General features: G+C 41.4%; 2 protein-coding genes across 2 annotated transcripts; one reads left to right on the forward strand and one right to left on the reverse strand.

Moving 5' to 3' along the window:
- Positions 1 to 4,241: 4,241 nt before the first annotated feature.
- LOC131792554 (uncharacterized) lies at positions 4,242 to 9,764 on the reverse strand. Its single transcript, XM_059109961.2, has 3 exons — positions 7,565 to 9,764; positions 6,506 to 7,508; positions 4,242 to 6,447 (listed from the first exon to the last, which is right to left on the reverse strand). Exons 1-3 carry the CDS (start codon positions 9,762 to 9,764, stop codon positions 4,242 to 4,244), a joined length of 5,409 nt encoding a protein of 1,802 aa, XP_058965944.2.
- Positions 9,765 to 12,698: 2,934 nt separating this feature from the next.
- Positions 12,699 to 13,295, forward strand: LOC131792555 (putative 3-phosphoinositide-dependent protein kinase 2). Its single transcript, XM_059109962.1, has one exon. It carries the CDS (start codon positions 12,699 to 12,701, stop codon positions 13,293 to 13,295), a length of 597 nt encoding a protein of 198 aa, XP_058965945.1.
- Positions 13,296 to 21,510: the final 8,215 nt, after the last annotated feature.

Genomic DNA, 21,510 nt, shown 5'->3' on the forward strand with positions numbered 1-21,510 from the left:
GTTGAGGATAGGGTTAGGGTTAGGTTTGCTTCGGGTCAGAGGGGTTTAGTGTTACAAGCAGGGTTAGGGCTGGGGTAAAATTATGCTTAGGGTTAGCGGGGTTTAGTGTTAAAATTAGGGTTAAGGCTAGGGTGAGGTTATGCTTAGGATTCGCATTAATATTTTTCTAAAAGCATTCAATTGCAGGTTTTTTGAATTGTGTTTGCAAATTTCAGTAACTACTTGAAAGTTTGCTGAAAAACAAACGATAGGCCGACTGGTTACACTTACAGGATAAATAGAGAAGGTTAGGGTTTGGGTTAGGGTAAGGGTTTGGGGTTAGGGTTTGTGGTAAGGGATAGGGTTTTAGCCCCCCGAAAATTATTTTTAATAAGATCCAGACACTTTTGTCACTTAAATAACTACTTGAAGAATTTTGACTAGTTGGATCATTTTAAGTGGTTGGATTAATTTTGATTGGTGTAAAATGTTTTACTGGCTGGATGATTATTTTTTCCAATTGAACCATTTTAATTGCTTGGTAGTTTTAGCTAGTTGTACCATTTTTACCCGTTCGATCACTTTAATTAGTTGAACCATTTTAAGTGGTTAGATCACTCCAACCAGTTGGATCGTTTCAACCTGTTGGCTGAGAGGTTGCATCATTTTAACCAGATAAATTAGGTCATCTAGTTGGATGATTTGAACTAGTTGGACCATTTTAATCAGCTGGATCATTTTAACCAGTTGGATCACTTTAACTTGTCGGACCATTTTAACTTGTTGGATCATTTTAAGCAGATAATTCATTTTAACTGGTTGGATCATTTTAAGTAATTGGATCATTTTGAGTGGGGTATTCCTTTTTACTGGTTGGACCATTTTAACCAGTTGGATTATTATGACTAGAGGAATAATTTTCACCGCTTGACTCACTTTTCAAGTTTAGTCATTTTCAGTGGTCCCACTGGCTACTTTAGATGATTGAGTCAGGGGCTGGACCATTTTATCCAGTAAGACAATTTCCACCAGTTTGACCAGTAAGTAGTAAGACCATTTTCACCAGTAAGTAGTAAGACCATTTTCACTGATTACACATGTTTTATCTAGTTAGACCATTTCAACTAGTTGGACCATTTAAACCAGTTTGTCCATTATAGATATTGGCATCGTTTTAACAAGTTGGATCATGTTAACAAGTTGCACCATTTAACCAAGTGAGATCGTTTCTTCCAATTGGATCATGTTACGAAATTAAAATATTTTCACCATTTAAGCCATTTAACCTTGTTTTAGCTGGTTGGACCATTTTAACCAGTTGCATCATTTTGACTGGAGTGATAAGTTCCATTCTTAACCCTAACCCTAACCCTAACCCTAACCCTAACCCCGGGTTAGGGTTAGGGTTAGGGTTAGGGTTAGGGTTAGGGTTAGGGTTAGGATAGTTTGCAGCTAGAGTTAGAGTTAGGGCTTTGGTTAGGGTGGGATCATGATTACGCTGAGGGTTGCAATTTTTTTCTGAAAACATCCAATTTCGGTTTTTTGGTACTGTGGTTGGCTTTAAACTTTAGTAATTACTTTAAAGTTTTCTTAAAATCAAATCTGTACCCTAATAACTGGGAAAATGCTCAATTCGGGCCATTTTAGCAATTCACACTAAGTTTAAGCTAGGTTCTAGTGTTTTCCGACAGATTCTAGCGCTATTTTGCTGAGAACATTGTGTATTAGCTTCTTTGCAGTGTTTTTAAAACTGAAATAAGCTCATTTTTGCCAAAAAACGAAAACGTATTTTCTCCTCTAATTGTGTTTTTGTCAACTTTAGCGAAAAAATTCTGTAAAAATCGTACATTTCTGCCGTATTTTGGAGTTTTTAGACAGATTTTGTCGCGATCTTGTGAAAAACATGTAGTTTCAGCTAGTTCGGAACATTTTGGCAGTTATCTTGGCAAAAAATGGATAAATCAGCGCAATATAAATTTTTTTTTTCGGTTTTTAAGGTTTTTTTTTGCCTAAATTTTTACTGCAAACACTCTGTGTTAGCCGGATTCCAGTGTTTTTTCGCAGATTCTATCGCTTTTTTGCTGAAAACATTCGTTTAAGCTTGTTGGCATCGTTTTTGGTCGTGAAATAAGCTAATTTTTGCCAAAAAAAAAACAAAAAAACGTGTTTTTCAGCCCAAATTGACATAAAGGATACACAAGAACATTTGCTTATTGCCTTATTTTTTTTATTGTCCTAACTCATGAAGTTGATTTTGGCATTTCAAACAAAAACTCTGCTAGATCATTAACTGAATGACATACCATGCAATTACTTTGAAGCAAGAACACTTTTTCTAAATTCAGAAAAATGCCTTTTTATTTCGTTTAAGGATTGCTGGATATAACCTGTACAACCAAGATGAATTTACATTCATTATTTGCCATAACTTACACTAAATTAGAAATTCAATTAATGAAATGAGGGTACTAGCCCTTTAATAGTGTTCAAAATTTCTATTTGCAGGGATACTTGTGGCTACTGGAGAAGAATCAGTCTTTAACCCTTTACCCCCCCTAAGGGAGATAGTAAGCACAAGTATCCTCTTCCCTAGGGACAACTAGCTCAAAAGTGAGTGATCTCAAGGGCCCTTCGAAAAACTTTTCTACAGCAATAACTAAGCTCCACAGATGCACACAATGGAGACAAAAGTTGTAAGAGAATCAATGAATTCTTTTATTCTTATTCTTTACCATCTTCAGGTATTTCTAATTTACTTGTGAAATCACACAAATCATAAGCTATATACAGCATACAATCAGCAGCAAATTATTAAAAAGGAAAGTAGTAATCTTTAATAATAAGATTACTTCGTAGCTAAATAACAAATAGCTCAGTCAAAATGTGCCAGTAACCAGGGATTTGGCGGTCTACAACAAAATATCTGTTAGGCGTCTAGTCTGGATGAGGTTTGGCCTCTACCTCCTATTACTATAGCCAGCTTGCCTACTTCTCAAAAACATTTTGACTAGGCTGAAAAAAATGTTTGAGAGAAAAAATGGCTATAAAAGCCAACTTACCGCAAAATAAGAAACATAAAAGTAACACTTCAAACTAATACAGAATATAAGCCTTACAGGATTTGGCTCTCAATAAAATTAGTTAAAATAGCCAATCTTTAGGTTAACTACTTACTCAAAATGGGCTGACAGCCTGTAATTTGGCCACCTACAATGAAGTACCTTCCACTGACTTCACACCTATCAGACTGCTTTCCAGGAAGAGGTTTGGCCTCTGCTGCCTATAATTACTACAGCCTGCTTGACTATTACTAAAAAAAAAACATTTTGACTGGGCTGTGCAAGTGTTATTAGCATATAAAAAGCACCTTCAGGTAGATTAGAGAAAAGCAGACTTTGTACTAAAACGCTTTGCTTTAAGTACATCATTACCCTCTTCAGGTAGTTCTAGTTTACATGTGAAAATCCCACAAATCACAAGCTGTATTACATCATACATGTTGACAAAGCAATCAGGGGTAAATTTTTCATAATAGGATGCAATGATCTTCAGTATCAAGATTATTTGGTACCTAAATAGTAAAATGTTCGAGGGAGGAAATAACCGTAAACATTTTTCTTTCTCATCAGCATCGACTTCCAAAAATAATGGATAATGACCACCTAAAACTGTTGGGGACGATATGCAGAGAACTCTTTTACGCGTAGCCGCACCAATACAAGTCATTCCATGATTTAGTAAACCTTCTTTTAAATTTAAACATTTTCACCATTTGATATTGCGTGCTGTTTTGACTTGATTTTCGTACACCTACAGTAAAAACTGAGAACGAGAACCTAAATTAACAACTCACTGGGCGAAAGCGAAACTGCAAAACGAGGCGCATTTACTTACATATTTCTATGCGATAAACGGGTAGGAAAAGCACAAAACTTCAACAATCAAAATGAACACAGCACCCAAGGTCCTGACACGAAATTACTCTCGCACTGAAACATGTGCTACCTAATATAAGTCCACAATTCGTGCTTGGTCGCTAGTTGGCCCAAACATCCACCCCACCTTGGGGCGATCTCCCAAAGCATCCCAACTCTGGGTTCTCACATGGACTCCAAGTCATTTTCCAACAAACAAAGTTTCTGGATAGGGCGAACGTAGACACTGTCCTTAGTTTTAACCTTTACAGTTCGCACTAGGCCATCCGGGCCTGGGTACATTTCAATGACACGTCCGAGGTTCCAATGCCCCCTTGGGGTGTTGTCCTAGACTAGCAACACTAACGCATTTTTTTTGACGTTAGGTAACACCTTCCGCCATTTAGCCCGAGTCTGTAAGCTGGATAAATACTCCTTAAGCCACCTCTCCCAGAACTGATTGGCAAGATATTGCACTTGCCTCCACTTCTTCTTATACATGTCAGACTTGTCGAAGACTCCAGGTGGTAAGCAAATAACTTTGCACTGCATAAGGAAGTGTCCAGGCGTTAGCAGCTCAAAGTCGCTGGGATCATCAGAGTTTGCAGTTAAGGCTCTGCCGTTCAAAACACGCTCGACCTCGGTGAGCAGCGTTTGCAAGACCACGTCTATGACCACGTGTACACCCAAGATAGCCTTCAGGACTGTCTTCGCGCTACGAACCAAATGTTCCCACACGCCAGACATACTCGAGGCGGTAGGGGGCTGAAATATCCATTTACAGTCATGTTGTATAAGCTCACTCTCAATCCACCCCTGATTCCATTTCTCGAGACTCTCCTTTAGCTCGCGCTGAGCTCCCACAAAATTAGAGCCATTATCACAACGAATCTCTTTCACTTCGCCTCTACGATTGATGAAGCGCCTCAAGCACATGACGAAACCATCTGTGTCCATTGAGTTAACAACTTCCAGGTGCACACAACGGGTAGTTAAACAGGTAAAGAGACAACACCAACGCTTTGTGGTTCCTCGGCCATGTTTGACATGCAAGGGGCCGAAAAGGTCCATACTAGTGTATGAGAAAGGTGTTTCATATGCCATGAGGCGTGCCTCTGGTAAAGGTGCCATCTGTTGGCTCGTGGGTTTAGCGAGGACTTTCTTGCACCTGACGCATCGGTTAGGGACTGAGCGAACTAGAACGCGGATTTGAGGAATCCAGAAGTCTTCCCGCAACTTGGCTATCACGTGCTTACGCCCCAGATGACCAATGAAATGGTGGACGTGACGAACAATCCTCTCGGCTACAGCATGATTCCTGGGCAGAATGATTTTCTGGCCCATGGTAGGTTCAGATACTCTTCGCTGGCCACGTCCATTGACTCTTAGTTTTCCCTGGGCATCCAATCCGGGATTCAAGGCTGCAATCTTGCTCGATATTTTGATGGCACCATTCGACTTCAGATCCTTTATCTCCTGTGCATATGCTGAGCCCTGTACAATCCTTGCGATAGCCAATGTAGCTGCATTCAAATCATCAACAGTCAACCTTCCAGTCTGGACCTTTCTTTTATCTTTAATGAACTGCGTAAATCGTAAGAGCCACGCTACCTTGCGTCTAAGGCGGGTCCAATCAGAGCAGGTTGTTACAAGTACTTGGAAGGGATAATCCATAGGATCTTTGATGGGTTCAAATTTCGAGTTCCCTTTCTTCGCCACAACTGAATCGGGGTTCAGTTCCAGAGAGTGTACATGAGTTTCTTTCATCAGTTCCAAATCTTCACGAAGCGCAGTTCTACACTCTTGCTTCGGCCAGGAATGTTCTGGTCCCCACAGGAATTCAGGTCCACGAAGCCAGCTGTGATCAACAGTCAGAGCAGATGGGGTCAATCCCCTTGACACATAGTCTGCGGGATTCAAAGTCCCTGGCACATGGTTCCAATCATGCACGGGTGAATGCCCCTTTATTTCTTCAACTCTGTTGGTTACGAAGGTTTGAAGTCTTCGTTTCTCATTCTTTAGATAGTGCAACACTATCTCACTATCAGTCCACAACAATGTCCTGTCAATGTTCAGATCTAATTCGTCTCGCAGCATTTTACACATGCGAGTTGCAAGTATTGCTGCCTGCAACTCTAGTCTGGGAATACTAACAAACTTCACTGGTGCATTCCTAGCCTTCCCCTTGATAAAGGTACAATGAACCTGACTATCCGGGTACTCAGCTCGTAGGTAGGACGATGCACCGTATCCGACTTCTGAAGCATCTGAAAAGACATGGAGTTGCAACTTGCAGTCTTGCGGGTCGCCATCTCGCAGAAAATAGGATCGCGGAATACGCAACTGCGACAAGGAAGGTAGTTGAGTTTTCCACGACCTCCACCTTGACAAAAACTCTTCACCCAGAGGCTCATCCCATCCAACATTAGCCTTCCACAGGTCTTGCACCAAGCTTTTTGCAGCCAGTGCTACAGGTGCAGCGAACCCCAGCGGATCGAACAGGGAGCAAACAGTGGAAAAGATGCCACGTTTAGTCTCAGGGCGGTCAAGATGCCTTATTTTGAAACCAAGAGTATCATCTCCAGCAAACCAAAGTATCATCTCCAACGAACCAAAGTATCCCCAGTGCTCTTTCAACGGGAGGGTCTTCCAGATCGAGGTTGAGGTTTTGGTTGGACAGTTTGTCACTTGGAACTGTCTTAAGCACCTCCTTCGAATTTGATGTAAACTTAGTCAGGTTGAAACTACCTCGGGCAAGGACGTCGACCATATCTCGGGCCAGGTGAATGGCTGACTGCTCATCATTCTCAGAAGGGAGAGCATCATCGACATAGAAATTTCCTTTTATAGCTGCAATGACACTGGGGCTGAAGTCCTGAGCAATGTCGTCGGCAACTCGCCGAAGGGTGGAGTTAGCAACACAAGGCGAAGATGCTGCTCCAAATATATGTACTTGCATAACGTAAACGTCAGGTGGGGCTTCATAGGTATTTGTCCACCATAAAAACCTCAATGAATCCTGATCTTCTTCGTGCACACGAATCTGGTGGAACATTCCTTGAATGTCTGCGGTAATACCAATCGTACCTTGGTGAAAGCGCAGGAGGACACCGACTAAACTGTTGGTCATGTCTGGCCCGCTCAACAGATTTTTGTTAAGAGAAGTTCCTTCATATTCGGCTGCCGCATCAAAAACAATACGCACCTTTCCAGGCTTGGTAGGAGAAGTTACAGGGTGATGTGGGAGATACCAATGAGTACTGGATTCCTTAGCTAATTTTTTCTCAGACAACTTGCGAGCAAATCCACTTCTGATGTAACTGTCCATTAATTCACGATACTTGATGGCCATCTCTTCATTCCCTGACTTTGTCAGACGACGTCTCAGGGACTCTAAGCGCTGTCTGGCCATGACAAGATTATTTGGAAACCAGCGCTCATCCTTCTTCCAAAGCATGCCCACTTCATAACGTCCATCTACAAGACGTGTGGTGTCTTCAATTACTTGCATCGCTCTCTTGTCTTCAATCGAGAGGGGCCTTCCTCCTGACTTAACTGCTCCATGATCTTCAAGTTTCCAGAATCTTTCAATGAGATCAACGGGCTTGTGATCAACTGAAACAAAGTTTACGGGGGATTCTTGCTACCATAGCAACCGCAAACACACCAACCAAGGGGGTAACGACAACCATAAAGTCCTTTCCTTGCATCTTTAGGGACTCGAACTTCCTTCTGGATGTGTGCATAGGGGATGTTGTTTCCCACAAGAATGGACACTCTCTTAATGTCAACTGCTGGAAACTCAATGTCACACAAGTGAGGGTGATTGTGGACATCAATTCGCTCTGGCAATGCTCGCTGCGACTGGTTAAGGTCAGGTAGGACATAGGCCTCAGAGACTTCAATGCTTTTTCCAAAACTCTCCACGGAACTCAAGGTGAAGGATACTCGATTGGACTCTATGACCTTGCCACTGTTCGTGATTGTATTAATTCCAATCTGCTCAGGTTTTCCTTGTATACCAAGATAATCAACTAAACCACGATCGATGAGGGTATCTGTACAGCCACTATCTAGAAAGGCGTAGGTTGATACAGTATTACCATTCATCGCGGTGACAATGACAGGTACAACGTTCAACAAAACTTGTGTTTCGGCGGTAGACAAACCGGCTGACGATATGGATATTGGTTCAGGCTTGTCTGAAGTAATGTTAGCAGCTTGACCTGTATTCGCTCCCTCGTGACTAGCAGGATGGGAGATGGCTGGGGGCTTGTCACCTTTGTCGTTGGACTCCTTATTATTGGGTGGGTTAGGACGGCGGCCATCCTGAACTTTGTCAGTATGCAGAAGACTAAGGTGACGCCCTGGGCATTTTGAGCATGCGGGCGGTTCAGGGCACGAGCTAGAACCATACCCAGGCTTTTCAACGCCGCAGGAGGCCGCATACTGTCTTCGGACTGCAACATGCTCGCACTTCTTGATTATAGGACAATGTTGAAGTTTATGACGCTTAGACTTGCAGACTCCGCAGCTTCTCAAGCCAGGGGCGGGAGGTTTAAATTCAAGATCCGTGGCACCAATTGTGGGATTCCTTATTGGAGGTTTGGGAGGCGCCTTGGGCTCTTTATACTCTCGCTTCAACATTTGATCTCCGAACACTGGGTCGTTTCTAATGGACGCTTGTCTCTTCACAAAGGCAGCAATGTCCTTCAGCTGAGGAGACCTTCCGCTCTTAACAATCTCATAGTTTTCGTTTTGCCATTTGATGATCAGGTCATTAGGAAGACGGCTAACGATACGCTTGAGGTTTGTTGCGACGTTTGCTTCACGTTCAATGTCCCCTTGAAGAATTTTTGTAGCTGCGTTCAGCTTCTCAGAAAAGTTCATGAGTCCAATATTATCCCCATAGGTCAGCCTTGGCCCAGCTACAAGATCTTCTATGCATGCTTGAGTTACCCTTATTGTTTGGCCAAAGCGTTCCTCAAGGGTTTTCATGCTGTCGTTAAATGAACAGCCTCTGTTTCGCTTTACCACTTCCAAAGCTTCTCCAGTAACAAACTTTGGGAGATATTCAACACGCTGGGCATCAGTAAGCAAATCACTTTCAAGATGTGTACGCATTTGGTCACGAAAGAAGGGGAAATCCACTGGATTCCCACTAAACCGTGTTGGCTGCATACCACCCAGCATTTGAGCCTTCCACATTGCTGCGACAGGATCATGTGGGGCGTGGTCGCCACAAGTAGCCCTCTGTGATTGTTGGACACTGGGTACTCTGAAGGACTGGGGTGATTTCACGCTGTCAAGGGTCTTGGGGACATTAGACTCTATCCTTGAAAGGGATGACTTCGGTTGAGTTTTCATGCTGTCCCGAGGCTTCAAAATTCCCGACACTGGGGTGGCTGACGTTTCTGTACAAGGGTTCAGTTGGGATACGGTCTCCTTACCAGTGGCGGAGGTAGCTCCTGGGTTTGCGTCAGATACACTGGCCTCAATTTTGTCAGAAGTGACCGGAGTAGAATGTGGTCTCTTATCAACCAGGAACGTGGTAGCATCCAAGGAACTAGCAGCGCCAGCTGTCAGACCTCCCTCATCATTGTACTCTGTTTCAATCTTCCATTCTTGTTCAGCTAATGTTGCTTCCTCTTCTAGGCGCCTAAGTTTCATTCTTTGTTTATGTTCGTATGTCATTCGAGCTGCTTCAGCTTTCTCCTTTGCCCTAGCCATTGCCAGGTCCAGTTTCATTTTCGAGACAAGCGCCCTTTTCAGCGATTTCTTACGTGATGATCCGGATCCACTAGAAGACTTAGAGTAAACTGACACATTGTCATCACGTTCCACGTCCTGGTCTGTTAGTCCAGGATCCATTCTAACCTTTCCAGGTGGAGAGCCCAATTTTTGCAAGAAACCTTCGCACTCATTAATGACGTCATGTGTACTACGTTTCAGGTTAGAATAACGATTCTGTACCTCTTCTAAGCGCTTTCTCTCATTTATTCCAGAAAGTTATTTCGTGTGTAGCTCTTCCAGTACCTTCCACTTTTCCGCGAGAAAGTCAATAATTTTCTTGGTTACTTCTGGGCTTTGGCCTGCATGAAGTTTGGACGGAATTACCTTCAGTAAATTTTCAATTTCCTTGCAAACATTTGTCCACGGCACGGCTGTGCCGCGTTGCTCCCGAGAGTCTCTTTGCCGATTCAATTCGTCGAAATCGATGCGGGTGCTTGGTGGGGGCCTGGGTCTGAGCGAAGAGCCACCGTAACTTAATGGCCAAGCGAACACATCTGTTGTGGTACAACCAGAACTAACGTTACCTTCTACCGTCGATGTACCAGGAAACTGGATAGCAAAATCAGGCAATCCACGATCCATTCCATCTCCAGCGTGGTTGAAACCATCGATATTTGTTCCACCGTCGAGGCCAAAATCCAACCGATTTGATGCATCCATCGCTCGACGAAATCCACTCGCCGGCTGTCTAGAAAACGAAGACCGAAGACCGAAGACCGAAGACCGAAGACCGAAGACCGAAAAACGAAGACCCTAATTTTTTTGCCCGAATAAGGCACGGACAGTTAAAAAACTAACCCAAAGCGTTCCTCAGCACAAACCGATGTGAAATTAACGGGGGTCTTCGTTTTGTAGAAAAGCCCCCCTAAATCTACAAAACGAAGGCCCTTGCTAAAACGCTTTGCCAGACCCCTGGGAAGGAAGAATCTATTATACGTTGCCGATTTCAACCGCGCGCGACAAAAAGGGGTGCATCAGTTGTCTAGACTGATGCGGTTTTAAATCGCAAAGGAGGCCAGCTAAGGGGGTGCAGGACTTGTACAGCATTAAAGTATTTTTGTAACACGAGGTATTTCACAATTTCTAGCTGATCTTAAGCTTCCCATTATGTAGTAATTTTACAGCATGTAGGAAATATTCAGTACTCTGCTTAATACTAGGAAAGTTACTAGAGATAGTAGCATTCACAATTTGTAGTGGCAGCAGCAACATTGGCTATTAGCCTGGCAATTTTACTTATTCTCAAAAAGGCAAAGGGAGTGAAATAAATATTTGAACTAACGTCATGGTTGATAATTTATGCCGTTCAGTAGCATAGCGTGAAAATGCGACAATTTTTAAGCCTTGGCTGTGACCTAATAGCAAAATGATTTAGTCTTAGGATAGGTGATAGAAAGCACATATATATATATATTTTTTTTTTTTGTGGGGGCGGCTAAAACAGTTCAAACGTTTCAGTGTATCAGTCAAAAAATAGGCCTGATTGTGTCAGAAAGCAGCTTCGGTTGTGATGGATCGCCAACTTTGTGACAAAAACACTTCGTCAGACGCCAATTGACGCGAAATCAAGGGGGTCTTCGTTTTGTAGAAAACCCCCCTAAATCTTCAAAACGAAGACCCTTGCTAAAACGCTTTGTCAGACCCCTGGGAAGGAAGAATCTATTATACATTGCCGATTTCAACCGCGCGCGACAAAAAAGTTTCTGTAAACCCAGGGAGGAATAAGACAAAGGGAGTGAAATAAATATTTGAACTAATGTCATGGTTGATAATTTATGCCGTTCAGTAGCATAGCGTGAAGACTGACGCGATAATTTTAAAGACTTGGCTGTGACCTAATACTGCAGCAAAATGATTTAGTCTTAGGATAGGTGATAGAAAGCACATATTGCTGTTTTTTTTTTTTTGTGGGGGCGGCTAAAACAGTTCAAACGTTTCAGTGTATCAGTCAAAAAATAGGCGCGATTGTGTCAGAAAGCAGCTTCGGTTGTGATGGATCGCCAACTTTTGGACAAAAACGCTTTGTCAGACGCCAATTGACGCGAAATAACTGGGGCTTTTGTTTTCCGTTTAAAAAGAACCGTGTGGATCTAAAAAGTAAAGACCGTTGCTAAAACTGTTTGCGAGTAAACAAATAATTTAAAGCACTAAGGAAGACCGGGAGCGTTATTTGGTCTTATTTGGGTCATAATTGAATGTCTTCATTTGAAAAACTCTTTTTAGTTGGAACTCTTGTTGCTCTCCCTTGACTTGTAAATTTCTCACTTTTTAGTCCGGAAGCCGAAAAAAGGTAATTTACATTTTACCGGAAGTACAAACTTTCAGAGCAATTAACTGACACAAGCCAAACATTTCTGGAGAATAAAAAAACACAAATGAAACAAATTTTAAAATTTCTAAACAGACAAATACCTTTTCTCTGCAAGCTATTGACGTTAACTTTAGTGCCAACACGTACAACGGAACTTTTTGCCGGCTGATTGCACTCTACAGACATAAAGCTCATGAAATCTAGCCGCTTTTCACCAACCATAAATGATTGACAGTTCTCGCCTTTTTGCGTTTTGCATTTTGGCAAAAGCCTGACTTACCGCCGGCCTGATTATTTCGCTCTTCTTTGGTTGAATTGCGGTCATATCAAAATGTGAGAGCGTTGAAGCCACAAACACGATGTCGAAGTTCCGAAAATTCGGACTTCCTCGACTTCTAGATGGAACATCACCCGGACAACCAAAGCCCAGAGTTGAGGGCAGTGATGGAATACCGCGGTTCGACTGCAACAAGCTAGTTATCAAAGATCGCATTGGCCACGGTGCATTTGGCGATGTCTTTACTGCCGATTACCAGGCGCCAGGTAAGGACAGTAAAGAGACGGTAGTTATAAAAAAAATGATTAACGTCATGGATGCAGAAGAAAAAAAACTCTTCTTAAAAGAAGTAGCTTTATTAAGTGGCCTTAACCATCCCAATGTGGTGAAGTTTATGTCCGTTTGTCACAAACCTCCAGCCATGATGCTAGAATACGTTTACTTTGATTTCAATTTGTTTGGCCTAGACGAACGCGTGAGTACACTGTCCGATTTTCTGTTAAAAATCGACGAGTATGACAGTGCTGGTTATCAAGAAATGGTTTCTCATGCAGCCGCAGAGATAATAAGTGGCCTAGCGTATCTGCACCAAACAGGAATCGCCCACAGAGACCTCAAAACGGCGAACATTTTAGTGAGCAACCAACACTACTGCTCTATGTCAGTAAAGTCGCGTGATTTACATGAAAGTTATCATGAAAGGCCGATTGCCTGTAAGCTGACTGATTTTGGTGAAAGTCGGTCACCATTCGTTCAGACGCAGCAACTCTATAGCTCCAAGACCACCACTGTTGATCGAGGGAAAGTGGTCTACATGTCACCAGAGCTTCTGGTTGAAGAAAAGCGCTTAACAAAGGCTTCTATCGCAGATCTAATGATGGCAGACGTTTGGGCCCTGGGTATGGTTATCTTTACGCTACTTAACCCAAGCCTTAAAAGTCCTTACATCTTAGAAATGAGATCAGAAGGTGTAAGGAATCAAGAGCAGCTGAAGAAGTTCATTACGTCAATTGGTGTCTGACAAAGCGCTTTAGCGAGGGCCTTCGTTTTGTAGATTCAGGGGGTCTTTTCTACAAAACGAAGACCCCTTGATTTCGCGTCAATTGGCGTCTGACAAAGCGTTTTAGTAAGGGTCTTCGTTTTGTAGATTTAGGGGGGTCTTTTCTACAAAACGAAGAACCCTTGATTTCGCGTCTATTGGCGTCTGACAAAGCGTTTAAATGAGGGTCTTCGTTTTGTAGATTTAGGGGGTCTTTTCTACAAAACGAAGACCCCCTTGATTTCGCGTCAATTGGCGTCTGACAAAGCATTTAAGTAAGGGTCTTCGTTTTGTTGATTCAGGGGGTCTTTTCTGCAAAACGAAGACCCCCTTGATTTCGCGTCTATTGGCGTCTGACAAAGCGTTTAAGTAAGGGTCTTCGTTTTGTAGATTCCGGGGGGCTTTTCTACAAAATGAAGACCCCTGTTAATTTCACATCGGTTTGTGCTGAGGAACGCTTTGGGTTAGTTTTTTAACTGTCCGTGCCTTATTTGGGCAAAAAAATTAGGGTCTTCGTTTTTCGGTCTTCGGTCTTCGGTCTTCGTTTTGTAGCCACCCTCCACTCGCCATCAAATATTTAGAGAGAAATATTTTTTACTGATGTTGGGGACGATATGCAGAGAACTCTTTTACGCGTAGCCGCGCCAATACAAGTCATTCCATGATTGAGTAAACCTTCTTTTAAATTTAAACATTTTCACCATTTGACATTGCGTGCTGTTTTGACTTGATCTTCGTACACCTACAGTAAAAACTGAGAACGAGAACCTAAATTAACAACACACTGGGCGAAAGCGAAACTGCAAAACGCTAGTCGGCCCAAACAAAAACAAAGAAGAAATAAATCATATTTGTGATTTCGCAGGGCCTCAATACGAAACAAGTATGCATATTTTTATTTCCTACATCTGATAAGTGGCAGGAATAACGGAAATGGCCCTCACGTGAACACAACAGAATCCTCTGCGTATATAACCATGTTAATAATATACATGGAAAAATCACTCAGTTCTGATTGGTTAAGATAAATGCAGTTTTCAGGTAATTCAGTGCAGAAGAGAGTTAATTCAGTGCAGAAGAGGGTTAATTCAGTGCAAAGAAAGAAACAAATCAGACAGTCTGATTGGTCAATAATCAAAGAAACTCACAGATAGCCAATCAAATGCGAGCCTTGGATGTCGCAACAAAATTTGAAAATTTGAAAATTTGCGAGCGAAACAATGGCCGGCGTTTTATGTAGGTTTTCTTTCGCCACCGCAGCTGAAAAACAGCTTAAACAATGAAAACACTGTAAAAGGCGCTGCTTTTTGGTTGTCGGTTTGGAAAAAGTGGTGTTTAGAGAAGGGAATTGCCGAGGAAATCGAAAATTACGAGCCGACCCGGCTTAACACTTTGCTCGAGCGATCCAACGCCGAAATTAAAAACAAACATGGTTAAACCTCGGAAACGACGATTCCATTTCATCAAAAGTGATTCGGACACAGACTGAACAATTCCTTGAACTGTTTAGCCGGACTTTGAACTTTTTTGCACCTTAAAGATGCGAAGATATCATTACATGTTATTGTTTTGACCAAACGCACGGTTTGAATAAATTATTTTTTGTACTTGATGCGCGCGCTTTGCTTATGTTTAATTATGATAGACCATCTCGTATTTTTCCATGTATATTATTAACAGGTAATCACATGATTTTTCTCGTGCAATTTGGAATAAACAAGCACTTGTTAATTTTTTCAAAGACCACAAATTGCACTCGCCCTACGGGCTCGTGTAATTTTGTTGGTCTTTGAAAAAATTTAATCGTGCTTATTTATTCCAAATTGCACTCGAAATCAAGTGATTACCCATACAAATCTATTTACTGGGATACCTGTGGTAGCCCAGTCATAAAATCCCTTTGTTACTGGGATACCTGTGGTGGCCTAGTCATAAAATGCCTTTGTCGTCTTTTTTTACTGGGATACCTGTGGTAGCCCAGTCATAAAATGCCTTTGTTTTTTTGTCGTTTTTTTTTTTTTTTTTTTTTTTTTTTTTCCTCCGCCACAAAATGGAAAAATTGCGCAATAGTACCCAGAGGTCATTGCGCCCTCAACACCATGACAAGTAACTGTGATCCAATGAGGTGTTCACATGCATCTGATCACGCGTGTTATCCCTCAACACCATGACAACTAACTGTGATCCAATGAGGTGTTCACATGCATCTGATCACGCGCGTTATCCCTCGACACCATGACAACTAACTGTGATCCAACGAGGTGTTCACATGCTAAACACGCGTGTTATCTTGATGATGATTGACGTTGTCATGCACAGACAGGGCCGGGTCACATGACGAACACGAGATCTTGCTTATAAATATCAACGTATTTGGGTTGCGATCTCCTGGAGCATTATGGCGCAAACGCGCAAAATACTTACAGACGCATATACAAGTCGTATTAATCGCGGCTAATCCACACTGAAAGATGTTATTGAGCGGTAATTTTGGAACGAATTGAGTCGCGAACGCTTGAAAGCCATGAAAGCCTTGAATACCTTGTATGCCAAGTATGCCAATGTCTTAGTTGAAAAACGTTCACTTGTTGTAAAAAGCAAAATCTGAAATCTGAAACCAAACTGCATATACTCTATGCAATCTATTGAACAACGTTACTACTGTGAGACTGAAGAACATAACTATAATGGATGCAAACTGTTTGTGAAGAAAGACGACATTTTGGATTCACTTGATGGCATGGAACGTAGCTACGATAACAGTACGAATGGTATTAATTTCACGATCAGAAAGGTGAATCTTATGTTTGTTTTCATTGTAGTTGTATGGATATTCTTTTTTAATAAATACGTGATCCAAAACCCTGTGTTTTTTTTCGTGTATAATGTTATTATGTTAAATATTGTTACGCAATTGTCTTGTCACAGGCGGTCCAAGCTCACGTCTCGAGAAAAAGCCAACGATAAATTCATGAACGCATGACGCGTTGTGTGACTCGGTGTTAAGTTACGAGAGGAACTGCACGTTATAAGGAACAGTACAGGAAACGAAGTATGGTCGATTTACAACGATACATATTTCGAAATATGAACATTTTTCTCGTAAAATCAATAAAATTTACTCATACCCTGTGTATCCGTTATATTTTCTGGCGATTTCCGCCGTTTTAAGCTTGCTTTATCATCACTGTTATTCACGTCATCTACTTTTATTACGTTGGTAAAATCTGTACAGACATCACACCAACCAACTCGCGCGCAAAGTAAGAAGACTATATTGAAGGCTTGAAATAATTTTGCGAACGATTTTCATCAAGAAATGGGCCAGGAATATTCCACAATAGTGCAAATAATCGTGAGGGCGGATCGCAGAAAAGCGATTGCGTGACGCTCGGTAAGCTGTAAGATGACATGTTATTATATACCAGACGTAAAAACTCTTCAGATTCTCAGTCTGCATTTTGTACCCACTCTGCAGTCTGCAGTCTATATTTTGTATCCGGTCTGCAGTCTGCTGTCTGCATTTTGTACTAACAGGTTATCCGTGGCACCAATACAGTTTATTTTTGGTTACATTTATTCGCAAAACACACATAATCTACCACAAAATACCTGTGAGTGAGGTAATTCGACATTTTCGTTCTTTCCCACATTAATATTCTTCTCACCTTTTGTAAGAATGTAGACATCACTCACAATGTTTCAAGTAATCCACCCACCCTACAAAAAAGGAACTCTTACACGCATAGCATGCCTATGTTTTGAAATAGGTGTATGCCCTTGGCCAGACTTGAGCGTACTATTTCAGTATACTAGTCTGACACCCGTAGTATCACTACACTTGATTCCAAGGTTCCAGTACCATCCAGGTATCCCAGTTACCCTGCTCACAGGGTCTAGTTTTTTTTTTTTTTTTCCTTCGCCACAAAATGGAAAAAATTGCGCAATAGTACCCAGAGGTCATTGGGCCCTCAACACCATGACAACTAACTGTGATCCAATGAGGTGTTCACATGCTGATCACGCGTGCTATCTTGATGATGATTGACGTTGTCGTGCACGGACAGGGCCGGGTCACATGAAGAACACGAGATTTTTACTGGGATACCTGTGGTAGCCCAGTCATAAAATGCCTTTGTTTTTTTGTCGTCTTTTTTTTTTTTTTTTCCTCCGCCACAAAATGGAAAAATTGCGCAATAGTACCCAGAGGTCATTGGTCCCTCAACACCATGACAACTAACTGTGATCCAATGAGGTGTTCACATGCTGATCACGCGTGTTATCCCTCAACACCATGACAACTAACTGTGATCCAATGGGGTGTTCACATACTGATCACGTGGTTATCTTGATATGATTGACGTTGTCATGCACAGACAGGGCCGGGTCACATGACAAATCACGAGATTTTGCTTATAAAAGTCTTTGGTCGGTTGTTTTGTATTTCAACGTATTTGGATTGCGATCTCCTGGAGCTTTAAGGCGCAAACGCGCAAAATACTTACAGACGCATATACAAGTCGTATTAATCGCGGCTAATCCATACTGAAAGATGATATTGAGCGGTAATTTTGGAACGGATTGAGTCGCGAACGCTTGAAAGCCTTGAATGCCTTGTACGCTAAGTATGCCAATGTCTTAGTTGAAAAACGTTCACTTGTTGTAAAAAGCATAATATGAAATCTGAAACCAAACTGCATATACTCTGTGCAATCTATTGAACAACACTACTACCGTGAGACTGAAGAACATAACTATAATGGATGCAAACTGCTTGTGAAGAAAGACGACATGTTGGATTCACTTGATGGCAAGGAACGTAGCTACGATAACAGTACGAATGGTATTAATTTCACGATCAGAAAGGTGAATCTTATGTTTGTTTTCATTGTAGTTGCATGGATATTCTTTTCTAATAAATACGTGATCCAAAACCCTGTGTTTTTTGTGTATAATGCTATTATGTTAAATATTGTTTACGCAATTGTCTCGTCACAGGCAGCCCAAGCTCACGTCTCGAGAAAAAGATGAACGCGTCACGCGTTGTGTGACTCGGTGTTAAGTTACGAGAGGAACTGCACGTTTTAAGGAATAGTATAGGGAACGAAGTATGGTCGATTTACAACGATACATATTTCGAAATATGAACATTTTCTCGTAAAATCAATAAAACTTACTCATACCCTGTGTATCCGTTGTATTTTCTGGCTATTTCTGCCGTTTTAAGCTTGCTTTACCATCACTGGTATTCACGTCATCTACTTTAATTACGTTGGTAAAATCTGTACAGACTCACACCAACCAACTCGCGCACAAAGTAAGAAGACTATATTGAAGGCTTGAAACAATATTGCGATCGATTTTCATCAAGAAATGGGCCAGGAATATTCCACAATAGTGCAAATAATCGTGAAGGCGGATCGCAGAAAAGCGATTGCGTGACGCGCGGTAAGCTGTAAGATGACATGTTATTATATACCAGACGTAAAAACTCTTCAGATTCTTAGTCTGCATTTTGTAGTAACAGGTATCCGTGGCACCAATACAGTTTATTTTTGGTTATAATTTATTCGCAAAACACACATAATCTACCATAAAATACCTGTGAGTGAGGTAATTCGACATTTTCGTTCTTTCCCACATTAATATTCTTCTCTCCTTTTGTAAGAATGTAGACATCACTCACAATGTTTCAAGTAATCCAACCACCCTACAAAAAAGTAACTCTTGCATGCATAGCATGCTTATGTTTTGAAATAGGTATATGCCCTTGGCCAGACTTGAGCGCACTATTTCAGTATACTAGTCCGACACCCCTAGTTTCACTACACTTGATTCCAAGGATCCAGTACCATCCAGGTATCCCAGTTACCCTGCTCACAGGGTCTAGTTGCCCATAAAACTCTTTTGTCAGTCGTTTTATATTTCAACGTGTTTGGATTACGATCATCTGGTGCATTATGGCGCAAACGCTCAAAATACTTATAGACGCATACACAAGTCGTATTGCTCGCGGCCAATCCACACAAAAAGATGTTATTGAGCGGTAATTTTGGAACGGACTGAATCGCGAACGCTTGAAAGCCATGAAAGCATTGAATGCCTTGTATGTCTTGTATGCTAAGTATGCCAATGTCTTAGTTGAAAACGTTAACTCGTTGTAAAAAGCAAAATCTGAAATCTGAAACCAAACTGCATTTACTCTATGCAATCTATTGAACAACACTACTACCGTGAGACTGAAGAACAAAATTCAAATGGATGCAAACTGCTTGTGAAGAAAGACGCCATGTTGGATTCACTTGATGCCAGGGAACGTAGCTACCATAACAATGCGAATGGTATTAATTTCACGATCAGAAAGGTGAATCTTATGTTTGTTTTCATTGTAGTTGTATGGATATTCTTTTTAATAAATACATGATCCAAAATCCCGTGATATTTGTGTATAATGTTATTATGTTAAGTATTGTTTACGCAATTGTCTTGTCACAGGCGACCCAAGGTCACGTCTCGAGACGTTGTGTGACTCAGAGTAAGTTATGCTAGGAACCGTTGAAAATTTGAACACGTTATAAGGAATAGTATATGGAACGAAATATGGTCGATTTACAACGATAAATATTGCGAAATATGAAGATTTTTCTCGTAAAATCAATAAAACTTACTCATACCCTGTGTATCCGTTGTAGTTTCTGGCGATTGTTGCTGTTTTAAGCTTGCTCTACCATCACTATTATTCGTGTCGTCTACTTTTATTACATTGGTAAAATCTGTACAGACATCACACCAACCAACTATGTTGAAGGCTTGCAATTAAATTACGATCGATTTTCATCAAGAAATGGGTCAGGAATTTTCCACAATAGTGCAAATAATCGTGAAGGCTGATCGCGGAAAAGCGATTGCGTGACGCTCGGTAAGCTGTAAGATGACATGATATTATATACCAGACGTAAAAACTCTTCAGATTCTCAGTCTGCATTTTGTACCCACTCTGCAGTCTATATTTTGTATCTGGTCTGCAGTCTGCTGTCTACATTTTGTACTAACAGGTATCCGTGGCACCAATACAGTTTATTTTATTCGCACAACACACATAATCTACCACAAAATACCTGTGTGTGAGGTAATTCGACATTTCATTCTTTCCCGCGTTAATAATCTTCTTTCCTTTTGTAAGAATGTAGACCACTAACAATGTTTCAAGTAATCCACCCACCCTACAAAAAATAACTCTTGCATGCATAGCATGCCTATGTTTTGAGACAGGTGTATGCCCTTGGCCAGACTTGAGCTCACTATTTCAGTATACTAGTCCGACACCCATAGTATCACTACACTTGATTCCAAAGATCCAGTACTATTCAGGTATCCCAGTTACCCTGCTCACAGGGTCTAGTTTTTTTTTTTTTTTTTCCTCCGCCACAAAATGGAAAAATTGCGCAATAGTACCCAGAGGTCATTGGGCCCTCAACACCATGACAACTAACTGTGATCCAATGAGGTGTTCACATGCTGATCACGCGTGTTATACCTCAACACCATGACTACTAACTGTGATCCAATGAGGTGTTCACATGCCGATTACACATGTTATCTTGATGATGATTGACGTTGTCATGCACAGACAGGGCCGGGTCACATGACGAATCACGAGATTTTGCTTATAAAACTCTTTGATCAGTTGTTTTGTATTTCAACGTATTTGGATTGCGATCTCCTGGAGCATTATGGCGCAAACGCGCAAAATACTTACAGACGCATATACAAGTCGTATTAATCGCGGCTAATCCACACTGAAAGATGTTATTGAGCGGTAATTTTGGAACGGATTGAGTCGCGACCGCTTGAAAGCCATGAAAGCCTTGAATGCCTTGTATGCTAAGTATGCCAATGTCTTAGTTGAAAAACGTTCACTTATTGTTAAAAAACAAAATCTGAAATCTGAAACCAAACTGCATATACTCTATGCAATCTATTGAACACCACTACTACCGTGAGACTGAAGAACATAACTATAATGGATGCAAACTGCTTGTGAAGAAAGACGACATGTTGGATTCACTTGATGGCAAGGAACGTAGCTACGATAACAGATCATGATCAGAAAGGTCAATCTTATGTTTGTTTTCATTGTAGTTGTATGGATATTCTTTTTTGATAAATACGTGATCCAAAACCCAGTGTTTTTTGT

The sequence above is a fragment of the Pocillopora verrucosa genome, chromosome 7 (assembly GCF_036669915.1).
Source record: "Pocillopora verrucosa isolate sample1 chromosome 7, ASM3666991v2, whole genome shotgun sequence".
NCBI lineage: Eukaryota > Metazoa > Cnidaria > Anthozoa > Scleractinia > Pocilloporidae > Pocillopora > Pocillopora verrucosa.